Here is a 21,400-nt window from a genome sequence, read left to right on the forward strand (position 1 = left end):
TAACCTGTCAAGTGCCATCTGAACTGAAATGAATGGAGCTTCATCACACCAGCTATGATGGATAGATTTCCTGTTTTGACAGAAAGAAATCCTTTGCCCTATATTTTGGATAGGAAACCTATTCTATACACCTTATGGTATTTTTTTATTTTAACTGAAAGAGAACATTCTTCCCCTCCAACAACCAAATTCTTCACAGGCCTAAATGTGGGGGTCTGATGAGGAAACACGTTCCCCTAAATAATTGATCACACCATCAGTTCACTTTAAATTCTACACTGTTTCCTTGGTGCATGAAAGATGTACTATCTTGACAAGATATTCGCATGAGACGCATTTGCCTTAGCTAAACAATGACACAATGGGTTACTATCAATAAAATAACAGAAAAGTGGGGTCTTGCTATGACTGAATACCCTAGAGAGCATTTAATGTAGTCACACATTTTCCCAAGTATTACCATCATGCTTCTCCGCTTGACAGTAACAGTCTGCTGCTCAGAAATAATAGATGCTCACCAAAACATTACTTCATTTGCCTATGAGGGAAGCCTGAGGAGAAATGCATTTCAATCCTAAAATGACACTCACTTAGGGATGGAAATCACAAGGAATTTAGCAATTCTAGTTCAGATTAAAGTTTTCTTTCAGTAATTTTGAGGAATAAAAAGGTGAATTTTCACTTCAAAATGGCACAGAAAAGAAGAAAAAATATTTTTTTAAAAATTGGTTATTTTCCATAGGAGGATCTAATATGGTATGGATGTCTCATATTATCTATTCCACTTTAACTATAATTGAAATAAGATAAACACCATAATCAATATTAATAGAAGCTGTGCAAGCTCCAGGAAACTTCATGTTTATGTGGAAGCTGTTTATATAGGCAAGATAAATGAAATTAAATCTGTAGGGAAAAAAATGACTACCCAAATAGCCTGCTTACTTCTCTTTTGTACAGCACAATAGAGAGCCGCTCTTTACATTAAAAAAGCTCTTATCTGCTCTGCTTATGGAACATATTGTAGCTATGGAAACTGATGGCTGTTTTACTGCTTTTTATCAGGCTTTATGTTACAAACTTTGACAATCAAATGGTTAATAAACAGCACTGAGCCCAGTGTACACAGCACAATTTCCACAGCAGAATGTAGAGCACTCCAAACCTCCACAGACTAGGATGCCGGGCTTATCAGGTCCAAGCAGGTTTCACAGATGCTGCTCTGTGTGTGGAACTGGGACTACATCAATTTAGCAACCAAGCTGGGGAAAATTGAGGCCTGACATAGAAATGAGAAGGTAACACAACTTTAAAGATGACAACAAATTTCCAGCTGGACGCATTTGCTATGAAGCCAGTTTTTTTTTTGCAGGCTGCATTTTTTTAAATTTTTTAAATAGTCTACACAACTGTGTTCATAACTTTAAAGGGGTCATATGATGCGATTTCAAGTTTTCCTTTCTCTTTGGAGTGTTACAAGCTGATTGTGCATAGATAAGATCCCTGAAGTTGCAAAGACTAAAGTCTCAAAACCAAAGAGATATTCTTTATCAAAGTTAAGACTCTGCCACGCCCCCCTAAAACAGCTCGTTCTAACACGCCCCCACATATCTACCTCACTATGTGGAAATATTTGCATAATGCCACCCAAATGGTCACGCAAAAAAATAAGGCGTGGTTTCAGTAACCGCAGTTAGTGTTGATGCAGCCATGTCAGGGAGACGCTGTGTGTTTCTAGGCGAAAGCAAAAGCACTTTATTTGGCCTTCCGAAAGTAGATGCATTTAGGAATCTTTAAGATCACTTACAACAGAACAGCAATGCATTTTATGGACAACCGTTTCGTGAACCTAGGAGAGGAGGTAATTCTGACTTTGCTATGACAATCTGGCGCTTCTAAATCAGCTACTGTTTTGTTATTAATTTAAGTATTTGCTATTGACTGTCGCATCGTGTGTGTGTGTGTGTGTGTGTGTGTGTGTGTGCGAGCGAGCGAGAGCGAGAGAGAGCGCGAGAGAGTGAGAGAGAGAGAGAGAGAGCGCGAGAGAGCAAGAGAGAGAGAGAGAGAGCGAGACACATCACAGTGGAGTCAGCTGTCTTAACCGTGGCTTGTGTACTGCAAACACATATTCATCACTGTCTGTCACGAGACTCTGTTCCCCTTTCAGGCTCTGTCTTTACATTTATTTTGAAAGATGAAGCTCGCGATTATGGTAAGGGGCGTTACATTTCCGACGAGTACTTGTTCGGCCAATCACAATGCACTGGATCAGCTGGCCAATCAGAGCAGACTGCGCTTGTTGGAAGGAGGGACTTTGTAGAAAACTAAGCGTTTGAGAGAGGCGGGGCATAGAGGACTAACAATAATGTACAGTATTTGAAAAATAATGTGTTTTTTGAGCATGTCAACATATTCTGTTACACCAAATACACAAAATAATGATCTTTAAAAAAGCATCATATGACCCCTTTAAAACTTTTAAAAATATAAATATATGTTTTGTATACATACATACACGCATTGTTTGAGGTCAGTAAGATTTTTTAATGTTTTTGAAAGAAGCTTCTGATGGTCACCAAGGCTGAATTTATTTGATTAAAAATAAAGTAAAAACAGTAATAATATAAAATATTTTTTACAATTTATAATAACTGCTTTGTATTTTAATATATTTTAAATTCCAGAATTTAAAAAAATATAATTTAATTCCAGAGGGATAACAAAGCTGAATTTTCAGCATCATTCTTCCAGTCTTCAATATCATTCTAATATGCTGATTTGCTGCTTAAGAAACATTTCTTATTATTATCAATGTTAAAAACAGTTGAGCTGCTTATATTTGTGTGGAAACCATTACAGCTTTTTCAGGATTCTTTGATTAATAGAAAGTTCAAATGAACAATATTTAAAATAGATATTTTTTGTAACATTATCAATGTCTTTACTGTCAATTTCATGTATTTACTTGATTATAAGTATTAAATTCCTCTGTGTGTGTATGTGTGTGTCTCTCTCTCAAAAAAAAAATCTTACTGACCTACTGATATCTTCAATATATATTGTCTAATTCTTCAATATTATGTCAATTTCTTGTTTATAAAACTGTTAGAAGCAATATCTCACTCACAAACATGCTGATGTACTGAATATGATAAGCATGTGTGATATTGCTTAATTTCATATATAATCACTGTCTTCAGACCTTTAACTACTATTTCGGGGATTCAGAATGAAGTCATTGCTGTGCTTCATGCTGCAGGTGCTGAATGATGCCTCACACAGATTCTGTGAGCTCAGCCCCATCATGCCTGATTATTCTACCTAATTACTTTTGCAGGTGATGGGTGCACAGCATGGCCAACTCTTCCACCTTTGATATTATCTCACATGGCCATTTCTCATCCTCGGGCACATCAGAGTAATTGCTACTACTATCAGAGGGATGGTGTGATAAAAAGCTCTCCTATATAAGAGTTAAACACACACAGCTCCCCTCACAAGATGTCTGTCACGTAGAGTCAGTGCGATGAAGGACGGACGAATGGATGTGGATCAGCTGCACAGATGTAGCGCCGGGGCAGGGGGAGGCTTAATAAGAGCTCAGGAGAGATGGGGGAGAGATGTTATGCTCCACCGCGATAAGAGAGAAGGGAGCGGACGACTCCGTCGCAGATCAGAGAGAGTGAGAGCAAGGGGGGCAGATGAAAGCTTAAAACAATCAGCGGCGTTAATCTGCAAGGTGCAACAGCTGCTCCTGGTGTATTCTGAGGTGGCTGGCCCGGATCAGATCCTTTAGGCCCTTATTGGCCTCACTCGACCAGGTCTGGCCTGTCTAAATCCAGGTCACACCTCTTAAAAAACAAGATTTCTGTCAGTACCCTGGGACTATTCAGGGTAACGAGGATTATGTGCCTCCAGGACCAATTTTGCCCCTAAACCATCTTTTAGCATCATGTTTAGCAGGTTATGCGAACATGGTTTAGACTACTAGTCAAAAATCTATATATTGCACTATAATGGGTGGTTTAAAAATTATCATATTTCAACAGTAAAAGACTGTAAAAATGCAATGGTAATGATAATTGGTTAGTATGTTTCCTTACTCTATGAAAAACTGTAATAGACCTAATTTGACATGTAATGTAATTTTACAGCAAAATACTGTGAAATTTACAGTTGTTGGACATTAAAAGTAAAAGTCATCTTATAATTTACAGTGAAAAAACATAAATTGACCTTCCAAGAATTCCCTGAGTGAGCTCACATGTAATGGTTTATCACTGAAATAACTGTTTCTTCTTATTTTTTTTATATTTGTGTGTGTGGATTAGGTATATTATGATTTCCCTCAGCTTGTGGAAAAACGTCTTGTGAACTTTGATTCATAAAGTGGCTCTTTCTTTACCACTTGTGTTTTTAAGCCAGTAGTTAGTATATTATATTATATTATATTATACTATATTAAAGGTAAAAAAAATATTTTGTGTTTTTATATAATTTTATTTATTATTGATTTTTTATATTGATTGTATTATTATTGATCAGATTTTAGTAATATGGTATATCAACATTATTTTTGGTATATAAGTATTATTATGTATGTTTGTATTCATTCATTCATTCATTCATTTATACATACACGCATACTGTAAATGTAAGTTAAATCTAAACTGCACCTAAAATGTTTCTACACTAAAGTTCTACACAGCTGCCTTTACCAAAACTTTTACAGGTTTTTTTTTCAGAGTACAATTTCACTACATTAGTCCTATACAGGGGCGCCAGACAGGGGGTAATAGTGGAATAGAGTAACAGGGGCCCATGGCGAGGGGGGGCCGATTGCAAAACTCCCCACCAATGAACGTGATCTTGCAATCGCGAACATACTAAAAATACTTTTTTCCAATCGTGACCCCCCACCCACAGAATGTGATTTTGAGGGGGCCCCATAGCAAATTCAGTGCACAGAGCCCAGAATTCCTAGCGACGGCCCTGGTCCTATACAGCACATGCTTCATGGTATTTATATTAAAAATAGCGCTGGATCGCCTGCCTCATGTAATATCACATGTGTTATTGTGGTACTTAGATCAATATAGTCCTTGACAGTTGATCCAACTGCCAGGGATGCGTCCATCTAATGAAAGGATAAGCTTCTCCGTATCTAATCCTGCTGAGATAGCTATTTCTCCCCAATAATCCCCATAAAACATACTCTGAGCATACAATGGCACTATATAGAAGTATCTATGACATATATTGTCAAATGCTGGAGTGTGTGGTCAGCTAGTTTGCAGTTTCCCAGGTGTCTCTGAAGCCCACACAGGCACACAGCAGTGTGCTCAGAGGAGCCATGGCCTCATTTAGATGGCGGATAATCCTCATTACTGTATCCACTCTCCCAACTTACACCTGCTGTAAAACAGCGTCGCCCTCGCCTACGCTCTGGAAAGCGACACACCGGCACCTTTGAACACACAGCAGGCTCTCGAGGGAAGTGCAACTATGATGCCATGTTGATCTGCTGTTGAAATTGCATGCAAGTATATAAACAGATTGCAATTATAATTATTTAAGAATCATGTTGAGAAAACTCTATGGTAGGGGTGTCTGTCCTTTCACTGCACTACTTCCCGCAGGTGGCAGAGAGAGGAGGAGGGCAATGGGGCTGCAGGTGTGATATAGCAGCACTTACATGAGATGCCGTGTCTCTTCAAAAGCATTAATGAGAGCTGAATCTGTCTCAGATCTCTCTGGATATTTCTTGACAGATGAATGTGAGCTTAATGGTTGTCAGCCGTATAGTTTCCTGGTAAGTCCTGGCTGGAGCTAATAAGGACTGCACATATAGAGATACAGATATACCATATAGTGAATTCAAGATATATGTAAATAGGGATGGGTAGTATAGCAGCAGAAATTTGTCATCCAGCAGAGATTTGCTTTATCATTTATATCATCATATGTATATTTGCACAGCTAGTGGGCAGGACAAATTTACATTATCACATGTGAAAGCAACAAAAGAGTAATGCAAAAATACATGGTGGAACGTGTCCCGCAAATGTTAACATGAAATGTTATTAGGCACAACACAAATTAGAGCAATAGTGCAACATGTTAATACAGAATTCAACTGTTGTGCGGTTGTGGCTCATCTAATCAGTATTTAGAGTCAGAACTAATTTTATAACACTAGGGTTACAATTTTAAATCTTTGTTTTAACTCAAATGTTGCATAATATGAAGTTGTTTTTGCACTGTCAGACATTCATTTATTTGTTATGAATAATCTGCTTTAGTTTGCATCCATTTGTTCATTTGTTATCATCCATTTGTTCATCATCCAAATTACTTTTACAATTTTAAATGAAACAAAGATATGAGATGGAGTACTTTTTACAAGAAAATACGATTTCAGTCCTCCTAATTAAAATTTTTATGTGTAATTCAATGTAACTTCTTGTTTCTTTGTAATTATTTGTGAAATTTACTATCAATTTTTGAGTGAAAATACTGAAATACTACACCATTTTTTCAGTGTAGGCATTACCACTAGGTTATTTAAATTGAAATACCATTTATTACCAAATTATACCATGATATACAGTATACTGTACTGTTAGTGTGATATTATACCATCATGTAAGATTTATGCCCAACCCTATTTTATAATAATCTGTACCAGTACAAATCAAAAGATTGATTTCAACAATAGAACGGTGGCAGGGTTAATGAATTGAAACATGGATTTTTTTTGCCAGTATTGAATGTTCTTTGCTGTGCAGGGGGCAAACATAATTGCCTCTGGTGAGCATTATCATTTCTAATGATCTCTGTTGTGAAGGCCCAGTGATCCGCACTCAATTACAGCCATTGATTATCCACCTCCGGCTTTTCACAAGGATGAAACAGTTTGTTTAAACATGCCACAATTTGCTACAGGTGGTTTTTTGCCTGGAGAAACCAATTATATGATTAGATTTTGATTGCTAAAGATGACAATTTTGCAGAGTACTAAATGTTAGACTTATTATTATCTTTTCTAAAGTACAATCACAATTGATCTTGTACATTCTAGGAAAGGATCTGCACTATTTGCACAAAGGTTGTAGGAACACAAGAAGGTGTAGCCCTGAGTCACAGTGACCACAACTGAATACTTGATCAAGGGACTTAAGCCATCTCCTGTGGGGCTTTTCCTTTAAATCGGTATGGAGTGTATTTAAGCTGGTATGGATTAAAAAGCGCATTTAAATCCTGGGCATTTTCATTTTCAGAAAGTTTTAGTTCACAGCAGGAATTAATAAGCCAAACTGATGTTTCATTGTTAATAATAAATAAGGGGTTGTGTCTAAATTTAATGTCTACATACAGAACGTAACCTTCAGACCACCTTCAAGACTTAAAGGGATAATTTACCCAAATATTCTCTCATTTACAACCGTGAAGACTTTGGTTCATCTTCAAAACACATATTTATATATATATTTTAATGAAATTTGAGTGTTTTCTGTCCCTCCATTTAAAGTCCAGGAAACCAAAACTTAAAGATCCATAAAGGTCATCAAGTCATCATAAAAATAATTTATATGAATCCAGTGGTTTACTTAAAGTCTTGTGATATACGATTGCTTTATATGATGAACATATATAATTTAAGCTTTTATTTACATCTAAGCAATGATCAACACACATACATAGAGCCCATCAAATATGGTAAACACGGAAGCTCAAACGTGGGTGCGTGATGTGTGAAAACCAATGAGGTTGTTCTAGCATGTGACGGATCTTCCATGTTTACCAAACTGTACATAATGTGCTCTATGTTTGTGTGTTTATATGTGAATAAAAGGTTGAATAGACATTAAAACTGTAAATCATATAAACCAATCATATCGCTTCACATTACTTAGATCAGTGGTTCTCAATTCCAGTCCTCGTGTACCACCGCTCTACACATTTTGTATGTATCTCTTATCACTTCAGACATTTGTTCTGTTCGACCATAAGTGCCCTGCAAAGTGGATATCACAGGATATTCCGCCATGATTCCATCTTGAAGGGAGCGCATGTATGTTCCATTCAAAGGGCATTAAAGTGTGCGAGATGTGAATTTAAATTGTATTTATTTGCAGAGTTATATTATGTCACACTTCACACTTAAGTTTAGTCTGTGTGAAGATGCTGCAGGCCGTGGCATAGTGCAAATCCATGAACGAATGTTCTGAAGTGAAGTAAACTTCAATGGATTTCCTGTGTTCAGGGAGTAGGGAGCAATAAACACTGTGGGACCCTGTCAATCGGAACACAGTTCATGCATGGAGCTCTCTTCTAACGAGCTGGTTATCTGAATCAGCTGTGTTAAACAAGAGATGCAAAATATGCAGAGCGGTGGGACGAAAGGACTGGAATTGAGAACCACTGACTTAGATTAAACCACTTGATTCATATGGATTATATTTACATGGACTTTATAACCTCTTTGGATCTTACCTGAGTACTAGGGCTGCGCAATTAATACAATTTTTAATCGCAAGTACAATTACAGATGCCACAATTACGTAATCGTTCAAAGCGGCAATTAATCGATCATAGTCCACTTATGTTATTCTGTGTGCTTAAGATGTGTTTTTTTCTTTCTGCAGGTTATCGTAAGCATTTTTACTTTATTTATTTAAAGAAGAAACCAATCCAATGTATAGTTGACATTTGAGGCTTAATACCATAGAAAGCATAAGAGATGCAAAATATGCAGAGCGGTGGGACGAAAGGACTGGAATTGAGAACCACTGACTTAGATTAAACCACTTGATTCATATGGATTATATTTACATGTACTTTATAACCTCTTTGGATCTTACCTGAGTACTAGGGCTGCGCAATTAATAAAATTTTTAATCGCAAGTACAATTACAGATGCCACAATTACGTAATCGTTCAAAGCGGCAATTAATCGATCATAGTCCACTTATGTTATTCTGTGTGCTTAAGATGTGTTTTTTTCTTTCTGCAGGTTATCTTAAGCATTTTTACTTTATTTATTTAAAGAAGAAACCAATCCAATGTATAGTTGACATTTGAGGCTTAATACCATAGAAAGCAATAACTTTTTCAGTTTTTTCAGCTTGTTTATTTTCATATAAAAAATATGGCATGCAGTTGCTTCAAACTGGTATAAACATCATTCAATGGAAATTGTGATAATCATAATTAATAATGTCAATTACAGTTTAAAGGGAATAATTGACAATTGTGATTTTTTTTGTCATAATCGTGCAGCCCTACTGAATATCTTACCTGAACTTTCAATGGAGGGACAGAAATCGCTCAGAATTCTTTAAAACTATCTTAATTTGTGTTTCGAAGATTTATCAAAGACTTATGGGTGAGTAAATTACTAAATAATTTTCATTTCTGGGTGAACTAGTCCTTTAATGTTTCACAAAAAATTAAATCATTTCAGTACAGGCAACCACAAAAAAAAACCTAACTGCAATGTAGTAATTTTGCAAGGCGGCATGTATGGTGGCAATATCTTTTCGGGGTCACTTAAGATAGGTCAAACAAAACAACTAAATGTTTGCAGGCTACAGCAATGTCATCTGGCAGTTTCCCCATTATATGGCACACTCTCCATATAATGCAATAATGGTGCCTCCCTGGAGGTACAGAAAACACCACCACATCAGCAACTTGCCATGTTGGAAACACAGAGTAAAACCCTGACAAAGCAACCACTACCTGTTTAATAAGACTCACTACATTTCAAAACATCCAAGAGGCTATGAGGGCATGCGAATGCAATTTTATTATATTCTACTTTGTCAATGAATTGTGAGTTTTGAAGCTCAAGGAAGGAAAAACTGCAGCACAATGGCACAGTTTCATCTTGTCGGCCAGCACTGAGAGTGAATTCGTACCTTGTTCTTGCTTGTAAAAATGCCAGAGTAATTCAACGGATTACAAGCTCCTCTGACTTGAGGCTTGTTGGAGATTAGTCAGGACAATGGTCATATCACGGCACCTGAATACACTGTCACTACTTTCAGATGGTGGCTACAAATTGTGTCAATCTTCATTTTACCACCTGATTTACTATAAGGGAAAATCAGGATTCAAGTCAGTAAGAGATGACTTCCCATTAAGCAAAGAAGAGCAATGGCTGTTCATCAGGATAACATATATCTGTTGGTAAGGAGTAAATATCCGTTTCTAAAATAATATTTTACTACAAACTACAAACATATTATGAGGACGTCTACAGGTGTTGCTATTTGATTATTATTGATTCTCTTATTGATTCAATTATTATTGAGTCTCTCCATCAACTTTGATAGAATGCTAACACATTTAACTACAATATCAAACAGTTCTCTAATTGTATAAGATGAATGTATCATCTAAGATAAACAAAACATAGAAAAGTATTTCTTTTGAGACTTTACTTATGATACAGTCCCTTTGAACTCTCACAGTGCTCTCAACACAACAACACACGCTGCCTAGGCTATATGAATTTTGAGAATGCAGTATTTCTATTGCACAGAGTTAGCATTTCTCTTACCTGGAAGCACCCACAGCAAGGTGAGAAGCAGAAATGTTGGAGGTCTCCAGTCCATCAGCATCTCCATCGCCCCTCATCAAGCCACCGCTCGGGCGACAACTCATACAGCATCCAGTGAGTCCCTCCGAGCTCTTCTTATTCTGCCCCGAGCTGTCTTCTGCCTTCCCTCTGTTGTTAAAATTAATATTTAGTTTTGAGTATATCAATTCACTCAACCTCGACAGAAGAACTAGACTCCAATTTGTAAATTAATCCCATTCCCTCCTCTTCTCTCATCCGCGCACTGGACGGCATTTGGAGAAGGGCTCTTTGGAAAGCTTTGGTGGTTCTTTCTTCTAAATAAACTCTCTTCGGATAGTTACGCCAGCATTTTCACTCACAACTGAAGTTTTTGGCTGTTGTTGGACGGTACGAATCGCGTCTGTCACCTGAGTGCGAATCCCCTCGCAAGTCTAGATGTGTGCTGAAGCCACGCCCCTTTCAGCCTACAGGTGTTATGAGCGCGCCACGATCATTTCCTCTCTGTATTATCCATTAGGAATAGCCAATTCGTTCAAAAAACTATTTTAATTAACAGTGTAATTGTGTAATATGAATAAAATATTAATATAAAAAAAATATATATATATTTATTCAATATCAATATATATTATATATTCAATTACAAAAACAGTGACCGAAATCTGCTATCATTGCAACGATTAATATCACATGCAATGGAACATCACACTGTTTAAATTTGAACTAATTAAATATATTGAGACTCTGAAAGAAAAAAGAAAAGAAAAGAGGAAAAACAAATATTATAAGATATTACGTTATTCCCTGGATATTTTTTCTGTTTATTTCCTTTGATGCTACTATGATTATAACAGTGAGCAAGTTATAAATCTTCTTTATGTGCATTTCTATGTAAATGTTGTTTTTGTTCTACATTAAGAAAACACATCACCAACAAGAGACACACACACACACACACACACACACATAATGAACTAACTGATCGTTTTAAGCAGTGGAACAAACTCATCCTGACATAACAAGCCAACAACAAAACATGCAACAAAACAAAACCAACAGTGGAAGCATATTAATAACTCATGCACAGTGAATCCTGGGACAATAGTAAATGAGTCTAACTCTAAACCAGGAAACCATTTCTTGTAGGATATGAATAAAATATTAATATAATATATATATATATATATATTTATTCAATATCAATATATATTATATATTCAATTACAAAAACAGTGACCGAAATCTGCTATCATTGCAACGATTAATATCACATGCAATGGAACATCACACTGTTTAAATTTGAACTAATTAAATATATTGAGACTCTGAAAGAAAAAAGAAAAGAAAAGAGGAAAAACAAATATTATAAGATATTACGTTATTCCCTGGATATTTTTTTCTGTTTATTTCCTTTGATGCTACTATGATTATAACAGTGAGCAAGTTATAAATCTTCTTTATGTGCATTTCTATGTAAATGTTGTTTTTGTTCTACATTAAGAAAACACATCACCAACAAGAGACACACACACACACACACACACACACATAATGAACTAACTGATCGTTTTAAGCAGTGGAACAAACTCATCCTGACATAACAAGCCAACAACAAAACATGCAACAAAACAAAACCAACAGTGGAAGCATATTAATAACTCATGCACAGTGAATCCTGGGACAATAGTAAATGAGTCTAACTCTAAACCAGGAAACCATTTCTTGTAGGTTGATTTAAACTTAAAATAATTTTATATATCTTAAGGTTGTTGATTGATGAAGCAGTGACAATATATACAAATATTTTACAGGCTGTCAATGTTGTGTCTGCAACACAGAGGGAGACAGCACAGTCTGCACGTAAACAAAAAGAACTGACAGACAAATATTGCACCATGACTTATCTTTTTCTTCACATTCAATATTATAATATCAGTTTGGATTTCCATGGCATTGAAAGCTATGTTGGGAAGGCCATGGTTTAAGAAATAGTTCACCAAACATGAAAATTAGATGAAAAGGCCATTAAGATGTAGATAAGTTTGTTACTTCATGGTTACTTGATCACTAATGGATCCTCTGCAGTGAAAGGGTGCCATCAGAATAAGAGTCCAAACATCTGATAAAAACATCACAATAATCCACAAGTAATCCACACAACTCCAGTCAATCAGTTAACGTCTAGTGAAGTGTTTTTTATCAGCTGTTTGGACTCTCATTCTGACGGCACCCATTCTCTGCAGAGGATCCACTGGTGAGAAAGTGATGTAATGCTAAATTTCTCCAAATCTGTTCTGATAAACAAACAAACTCATCTACATCTTGGATGCCCGGAGGGTGAGTACAATTTCAGGTGAACTTTTTTTTTTTCTTTGTGAACTATTCATTTAAGGTCATTTGGTGTGTCAGCTGTACGGGCACGGCAACATGTTTTAGAATCCATGTTCGCCATAATATACTGCTTTATATTATTGTAATTGTCTGCACCAGTGTTTGTCTTTTCTCTTGTCTGTAGTTGATCATAGACACTTCAGAAATAATTTGGTCAAAGCCATTTGTCCATCAAAGGTTACTTCTATACAAATAGACTGGAAGTACAGAAGCAAATTCACTAAGAGCCTAAATTATATATTCAATACATAATTATATATAGGCCTCTATGGTAAGGTTACATAAAGCCCCTGTTGACCAGGGTTTTAGGCATGAGGTTAATAATTTACTTTTGGAATTTTTCACTAAACTATATTTGTATGCTGGTTTGCCCACTGCTATTAAGCAAATTGCCACTCATTCTCATTTAATGGCCATTTTATTTATATTGCATTTTTTATGTTTTCTATATAAAAGTAGTTTAGACAAAAACTTAAAATACATATAATTAATAATAATAGTAAGAAGAATTAAGATATATGTTTGACTTCTATAGAATTCAATAAATTATTTTGGTGGTACTTTTGATTTAATGTTTATCTATTTAAAAAGGAAATAAATGGAAATAAATATGCATGAAATATATGTTCAATATAGCTTAATTTGAACCTACGTTTCTAAACAGATCATATATAAGTCTTCTCTGCCACCTAGTGGTCATGAAGGACTCTCCAAAAATGTCAAAAAGACTTACTATACAACCAAATTACATTCATTTAAAATATACAATTTTCCAAAAAGCATTGTCTTTTCAGAAGATATGGTCAAATTAGTGCAGTTCACAGAGAGATATCTTTTTTGACAAGTGTTTCACAACTGGGACAGGATGCAGTGTAAAACACTAAATCTAATAAATGGTTTTAAATCCATTTAAAATCTAAGACAAACATACACAGCTTTACTGACCTTTAACCAGCTCCATAACATAGAACAATCTGCTGATATAAAACTATAGCTGCCAGTGGTATTACATAACCATTAATTCAGACATTTCACTCAGTAAGGTTTTGACCCAGCATGGCTCATATAGACATATGGGGCAGGAGAGCCCAGAATAACAACTGACCCTGGCAGACTTGGACAGCTGCCCTCCTCACTAAACAATCAGCTCTTGATTGTGTTAAGAAAATACTTAGCATTCCATGTGTGTTTGTGATACATCAATAATAACAATTATTATTGTTGTTGTTGTTATGCTATATAAAATATTTTGTACAAATACAATAAATATAAATGTTTGGATCATAAACAAGAAATGTTTACATTTTCCAAAGTCATCATGTCAGTCTGTTAGAGAATTGTGTTTTTACAGCCTGTTGCTTGCTCACTCCTGGAGTAGATAAATTATCCCCAAGATGTTTTGCAACTCGGACTTAAAAGTTTCTGCAATCTCACTGGTAGAAATGATGGCTATAATGGCTACCGTTTCATCGGAGTCACTGCAGGTTCTGTTAGCACACCTGGGGCCAGTTGCATAAACAGTCATTATGTGAAGGCTGTGTCTTAAAGGTGGGGTAAGCGATTTTTCAAAAACGCTTTAGAAAACTGATTCGGGCCGACTAGCAAAACAAACTTGTAGCCAATCAGCAGTAAGGGGCGTGTGGAGGAGAGAGGGTTCAGTGCACAGGACTGACATTAGCGTCAAGGCAGACGAACTTAGAGTGGTTACAATCATCCGGGTTTAAGTCGCGCTCAAATTGATTTGATTTTGACACAATATTTACACTGAAGCTCGCAGGCGGCTATGGTAAGCGGCATGACATTTCCCGACCAGGCACCGAGTGCTTGCCAATCACAACACACACTGGCCCAGCTAACCAATCACAGCACATTTCGTATTTCAGAAGGCGGGCCTTAATTTGATACAGGAACTATTCGAGCTGTTCATGCCAGACTGGGGAGAGAGGTGTTGTAATAATGTAAAATATGAGATACAACCTAGTATGAGAGCCTGTTCTAGTACACCCCCAAAACAAAATCAAGACTTTGTAAAAGAGCATAATAGGACCTCTTTAAGAACTAGTTTCACCAACTAGCAATAGACAAGGGGTCTTACTTTTCACATTCAAATTAGACCAGTCTATCATTTTTGTAACAGAATTAAAAAAATTATGGCCAGTCTTGAAGAGAAAAAAATGAGATGACTAACTTAAAAAAAAAAAACTAGTCTAGCATGCAACTGGCCCCTGGGCTGAAAACAGCGGGCAATGAATTACTGGCAATGGTTAAATGTTTAAAGACATGATATCTTTTACTGATACAGAAATTATTTTAAATTGTGCAGAAGCCTCCAGAGTTTGGTCACGCTCTGTTTACCCTGTAGTAGCCTGCATCATGTTCAAAGCTTCGCCGTTGGCCTACACAGTCGCCACCTGGTGGTTCTGTCACAACCAAGTACAAAAATGTATGGTTCTCTGTTACTTTTTATTTATATATAAATGTATATAATTATGTAGCTATGCACCACCAGTTTGTAATAATTAAGATTTGTTTATGTTTTTGAAAGCAGTTTCTTGAAATGAAAAAAATGAGATGACTAACTTTAAAAAAAAACAACTAGTCTAGCATGCAACTGGCCCCTGGGCTGAAAACAGCGGGCAATGAATTACTGGCAATGGTTAAATGTTTAAAGACATGATATCTTTTACTGATACAGGAATTATTTTAAATTGTGCAGAAGCCTCCAGAGTTTGGTCACGCTCTGTTTACCCTGTAGTAGCCTGCATCATGTTCAAAGCTTCGCCGTTGGCCTACACAGTCGCCACCTGGTGGTTCTGTCACAACCAAGTACAAAAATGTATGGTTCTCTGTTACTTTTTATTTATATATAAATGTATATAATTATGTAGCTATGCACCACCAGTTTGTAATAATTAAGATTTGTTTATGTTTTTGAAAGCAGTCTCTTATGCTCACCAAGGCTGCATTCATTTGATTAAAATTAAATTAAAATACAGTAAAATTTGCTGAGTTGGTGCTCAAATATCAGTTATTATTGGTGCTCAAGTATTATTCAGTGCTTGTATAGATAGATTATACTTTTGAGAAGTACATATATTACAAAATATAGGCATTGGGTACATGTATCTCTTAGTGGCAGTTTGGATTTTTCCAACTATATTTTTAAGTCAGTGTTTTGATGTTTTGAACTGCAACTGAATGAGTTTGAATATTTGTTTTGTACACTCTCAGAAAAAAAAGTACAAAAACTGTCACTGGGGCGGTACCCCTTTCAAAAGGCACACCTAAACTGTACATATTAGCACCTAAAGGGTACAAAAGTGTACCTTTTGAAAAGGTACCGCGCCAGTGACAGCTTTTGTACCTTATGTTCTGAGAGTGTATGTTTAAATAATATCAGTGAACATGTTCTAATCTACTAATTAAACATCTGTTAGGTTACACAGAGATCCATGTATCTGGAACCCAAATCAATAAGGTGACTGATTGCAGGGGGCAACAGTGTTCTGTTAACTGCCCCCCTTTGGCCATTCAGATTCAACATAACAAAAGGGAGGGTAAAGAAACAATGAGGTGAACCTCAGCTGTGAGAATGCAGCTCATCACAGGGACAATAGACTCCTATATTCTGCCTTCATAAACACATTCCTTGGTTTTATTTTTGTTAGTTAATAATGCGTCACTCTTTTCTTTGCCAGAGGTGCTGGTTTAATTGCAAAGAGTTACAAAAGAAGCAATCTATTGGTATGTTTCATATAGATTCTTTGGTACAATCTGTTGAACAGGTTCTCAAGGCAATTTCTGTAACCAAATGATGCAGATGGACAGAAAGAGAGAGAGAGAGAGAGAGAGAGACAGAGAGAGAGAGAGAGAGAGAGAGAGAGAGAGAAAGCGAAAGACAGACAGACAGACAGAGAGACAGAGCTCCAGTGGCAGTAGTCATTTCCAATAGTCACATATCTGGAATTGATGCATTTGTTTAATCTCTGCTTTCAGGCCAAGATAACTCCATCCATTACAGTATCTTAAATATCTTGGACTTAATTGAATGGATTTATTTTGATTATAGATTATTTTTTTTCCACTGAATGCCACTAGACATTGAAGACTGAAGCAAAAAGTTTGTGCACACAAAAAGAAAATGCTGCTCCATCTACTCAGAACACTTCTTCAGTTAAGCATATATGCACAATCTAAAAACACAGATATGATGCTTCCCTTCACTTCAGTCACCGCAAAGAGTCTGTCACACCTGGATTTAGAGCGCGCCATTGACGTCAGTAGTGAGTTAATGTACTTAAATGTTTTAAAAGGTGTTTTACAGACTTTATTGTCAGTAGCTGTATGTCTAATATAATATAAAAATGCACTTCATGAGAGATGTGTTTCTTGCCTGTATAACTGAATATATTTGAACCTTCCTTAAGAATCAAACTGACTGCATTTAGTTTGAAGTATTCTTAAAAACTATCAGTCAAAAAATGACTTTTATGTACCTGACTGCTAAAACAGGTGCAGCCTCAAGGGGCTTCTCGGTCGTTGCCGTGACAACAGTTGAGGAGTGGCCCTGCGGGGACTTGAGTTGAATCCCTTTGGTACATTTGCAGAGTGTACAACTCTGGGGCAATGGAGATATGACTTCATCTCACAATGAGCCTTTGTCTGGTACTTACTTATAATATTTTGGAGTCTTAGAGTTGAAAGCTATATGTGTTCATCACTGTTGATGTTGAATCATAAGAAATGAGTTTCAACGCAAAGTGCCTTCTTTTGAAAGGCAGAAATATTTGCTGTCGCCACTGTGTTGTTCCTCCAGTCCCCTGATGCTGATTTTTGTATTCTCATCAATCCCTGATGAGGGTTTAAGTATTAAAGTTAGTTGTAAGATGTATGTTTACTGAAAATAACCGATTGATTTGAGTTGTTTATTCAGGAATCATATTAAACTGGTTGCACTGTAAGGCTGTTTTTGAAATTGCCCCCTATTCCCTACATTAGTCCACTAATATAGCTGAAGGAGTGAATGAAAACAGCACTGGTTGTGCTGATGATATTTGCGCATGACCAATAATGACTAATCTTGTGACTGCAATGTCCAAACTTCACAAAACATGCAAAACAAGACAGTCCTAAGAAACATACCAAATGTCATGTATTTCTGATGCTCAGGGTGCATTGATCTCATAGCGAACACATTAATAGCGTCTAGTATGTAGTTTTTAAATATCTTGGCTCAGTTCATTAATTGTGTTCATTTTAGAGTGTTAGAGATGGCAGATGGCAGATTCACCAAAAGCTCTGGGGTCACAGAAGGGACAGAAATGACTTTTTCGGGAGACTAAGGGTGGCAGGATAATGTGCTATGAAACTCTACAAAGAAACCGTGCAATATCAATATAAATGTATACGTTTTCTTACAAAATTCCTTATAAATGCTCATATACATTTTTACACAATTTATTATACATTTTCTTACATTTATTATAACATTTCAAATTAATATTAAAACAAGTTTTTTTTTTAAATGCATTGTTACCAAAATTTCTTATAAATTCTTACAAACTCAATGTATTGATGTCTCCAGTAGGTGGCAGTAAATATATATATTTGCGGCACCATTGTCAACTCTTACAGTAGAGTCAGTAACTATCAGTTTCTAAGGCCATTTTAATCATAATTCTGCACAGAAAACCTCAACAGTTTGTACTATAGTGACAAACCACACCAGCCTCAAGTGAATTAATAAATAAAAGCATCTGTACTATAACAGTCATGCTATTCCCAGCTGAGGTCACAACTGTCTACCAACTGTGAAGTTTTATTTATGTTGCCAGGCAGGTGTACGGTCTAGTCTTTAATCCCAAATGACCCGAGTACCTCTCCCCAAAAATACACCCCTCGTCACCATCCTCATCCCAATCCACTGCATTTATCATCCTCCGCACTTATACACAGATGAATGCCCTCACTTCTGTCACTGAGCTGTTATGTGGTTGTGCCAGACCACAGGGAATCATCACAAGTCTATTGTGTCCTCACAGTACACGTGTCTACTTGAGCACACGTCCCGGGATCAGGCCCTTTGTTATGAAAAGCTCTACCTGCCCCAAAGTGACCCGCAGTCTGTGCCTCCGTCCCCCACCTCTCCCACCCCTCTCCTGAATCCGGGAGAAACTCAGAGCCAGGGCCATATGGCACTGCCACGGCACTGACAGGAACTGTAGACAGAAAAACAGAAACATGGGCTATAGGCCAACTTAGGCCATCAAGAACCCAAATATGTGTGTGTAGTGCAGCAATGTTATTTTTAGCGTTGTGCTGTTGTTGTTTCTTCGCTGTGTGTTTACATGGTATACACAGAAGCCTTTTTGCAGGTGCTTGGCCTAATCAAAAGTACCCAAATGCACTTGCGTCAAGGGTTCTCTTTAAGCATCAACTAGCGTTTTTGTAAAAGAGCACTGATGAGTCAATGTTCACCTTCACGTGCTGTTGTGTTGAAAGAACAGGAAGCTGCCGAAGGAGGCAGACGATAACCTGGGTCACCTTTGAGCTTCTTTTCTGTCCATTTATTTGTACCGTGCATCACTTTGGCAAAGTCTTGTGTGAATCAAAACAGTATTTACAGCTGAAGAAAACTGGTGATGCATCACCATTCTTTTTCCAAGAAAAATGTACTTCCTCAGTGTTCCTTTTTTGACAGCATATGTTAATAGGCAGTTTCCAATAGAAAAAACTATACGTTTGTTCACTAAAAACTAGCATGTTATGGAGGCACGTTGAAAGAAAGTCTAGAATTGTTATTCAAAATGTCTAGCAAGCTGCTACTTTTGTAGAGATGTCAATAAAATCCTTTGAGGAGATAAAAATGTACTATGTAGTTTTGTGTGTTTGTTTGTGCTGTCGAGTTTTTTTTAAATGTGCCCCACATTGTTAGAGTCCATAGTTTCTGTGGCAGAAAGAAATTATGACTCATCCATTTTTGATTACAGGATAGCAGGATGATAATTTGTTTGTGACAGCACTGGTCTGAATATGTCTAAACACATAATTGTGTGTCATCTGCAAGGCAATCATAGCTGACATCCTCCTTTGACATGTAGGTGCATGTTGATGACAAACATGTCACTGAGAATATCAGAGAAATGGATGAAAGTAAATGAGCATTTTTGCATCTCGTCTTAATCTGAGAGAGTTATTATGTTAATTAATTTTTATATGAGGAACCAGATAAAACATTGCTTTTAGAATATTGACAGGGCCGTTGTCTCTGATGTGAGCAAAGAAGCGTGAATCCAACGTGTGTGGACAGCAAATTCATGCTTTTAAAATACTTGCTATTGATGCAGTGAGATCTTGATGAAGGTTTTCATTCGGACCTCTCAGACATTGTTTGCTATTATTCAGAGCAATATCTCAGCCGAGTTGAGGAGAATTTCAATTTGTTGCACAGTTGGTTTCCTTAAAGCTCGCAACTGTTGCCTGTCCTTAGATTATCTGCCCATTTTGAGCATCAAAGAAAGACAAATGTTCGCTTCTCACTTCAATAATGGTGGTCTTTCAAAACAGACACAAAGTCAATGCAGTAAAGAAAAACGACACATGGTATAAGGAAAGGGCTTGAGAAGAGCACCAGTAAATCTTGAGAAGGCCGATCAATGAGGGGTCTGATTGCATTGGAAATAACATCTGCTTAATGGGTTGCTGTAAAATATAGCTGCATATCTATTAATCAGAAATGCATCACTAAAAAGGATAGCCAGACAGTTTAAAAAAAGATATTTTTTGCTTCAAAATACACTGACATTTGTTTCAGTCCCTGCTGATGTGAGGTGAAACAAAAGAGCATGTGGGCTACAATTTAGGTGTATGACACTCAAACATACATATATATATATGTATATATATATGTGTGTGTGTGTGTGTGTGTGTATGTATGTTCAGTATATATATATATATATATGAAGAGTTCATTTGCAAAAACCGATAACTCCATTTTTATTTTTTTTCAGAAATCACGTTTTTTTATTGCGCATTCCAAGTAATATCAATCAAACTGCAGTTGGGTTGTTTTTATTGAGTAATAGTAACTTAAACAAATACAGGTAATTTACCAAATTAAAGTTCTTTTGAAAATATGTTTTTTTATTTAAGCTACCACCAACGATCTGGACGAGCTCACGGAATCTATAACATCATATATCAGTTTCTGTGAAGACATGTGCATCCCTACCAGGACTCATTTAACATTCAATAATGATAAGCCATGGTTTATAGCAAAACTTCGTCATCTTTGTCAGGCCAAAGAGGATGCCTACAAAAGGGGGGACAGAGTCTTGTACAATCAGGCCAGAAACACACTGAATAAGGAGATTAGAGTGGCCAAGAGGAACTACGCTAAAAAACTAGAACACCAGTTTTCTG

The 21,400-nt window shown here is 36.5% G+C and overlaps 1 protein-coding gene across 1 annotated transcript in view; it reads right to left on the reverse strand.

Moving 5' to 3' along the window:
* The window catches only part of LOC107597528 (endothelial cell-selective adhesion molecule-like), a 40,389-nt gene extending 29,385 nt beyond the window's left edge, over positions 1-11,004 (reverse strand). The window contains exon 1 of the mRNA XM_016288626.1: positions 10,568-11,004. Coding sequence (XP_016144112.1) covers positions 10,568-10,634 — 67 coding nt within the window. The 5' untranslated portion in view covers positions 10,635-11,004. The remainder of the gene's footprint in view (positions 1-10,567) is intronic.
* Between the last annotated feature and the right edge of the window lie 10,396 nt (positions 11,005-21,400).

This window comes from Sinocyclocheilus grahami, unplaced genomic scaffold (genome assembly GCF_001515645.1).
Source record: "Sinocyclocheilus grahami isolate Dianchi unplaced genomic scaffold, SAMN03320097.WGS_v1.1 scaffold233.1, whole genome shotgun sequence".
Classification (NCBI taxonomy): domain Eukaryota; kingdom Metazoa; phylum Chordata; class Actinopteri; order Cypriniformes; family Cyprinidae; genus Sinocyclocheilus; species Sinocyclocheilus grahami.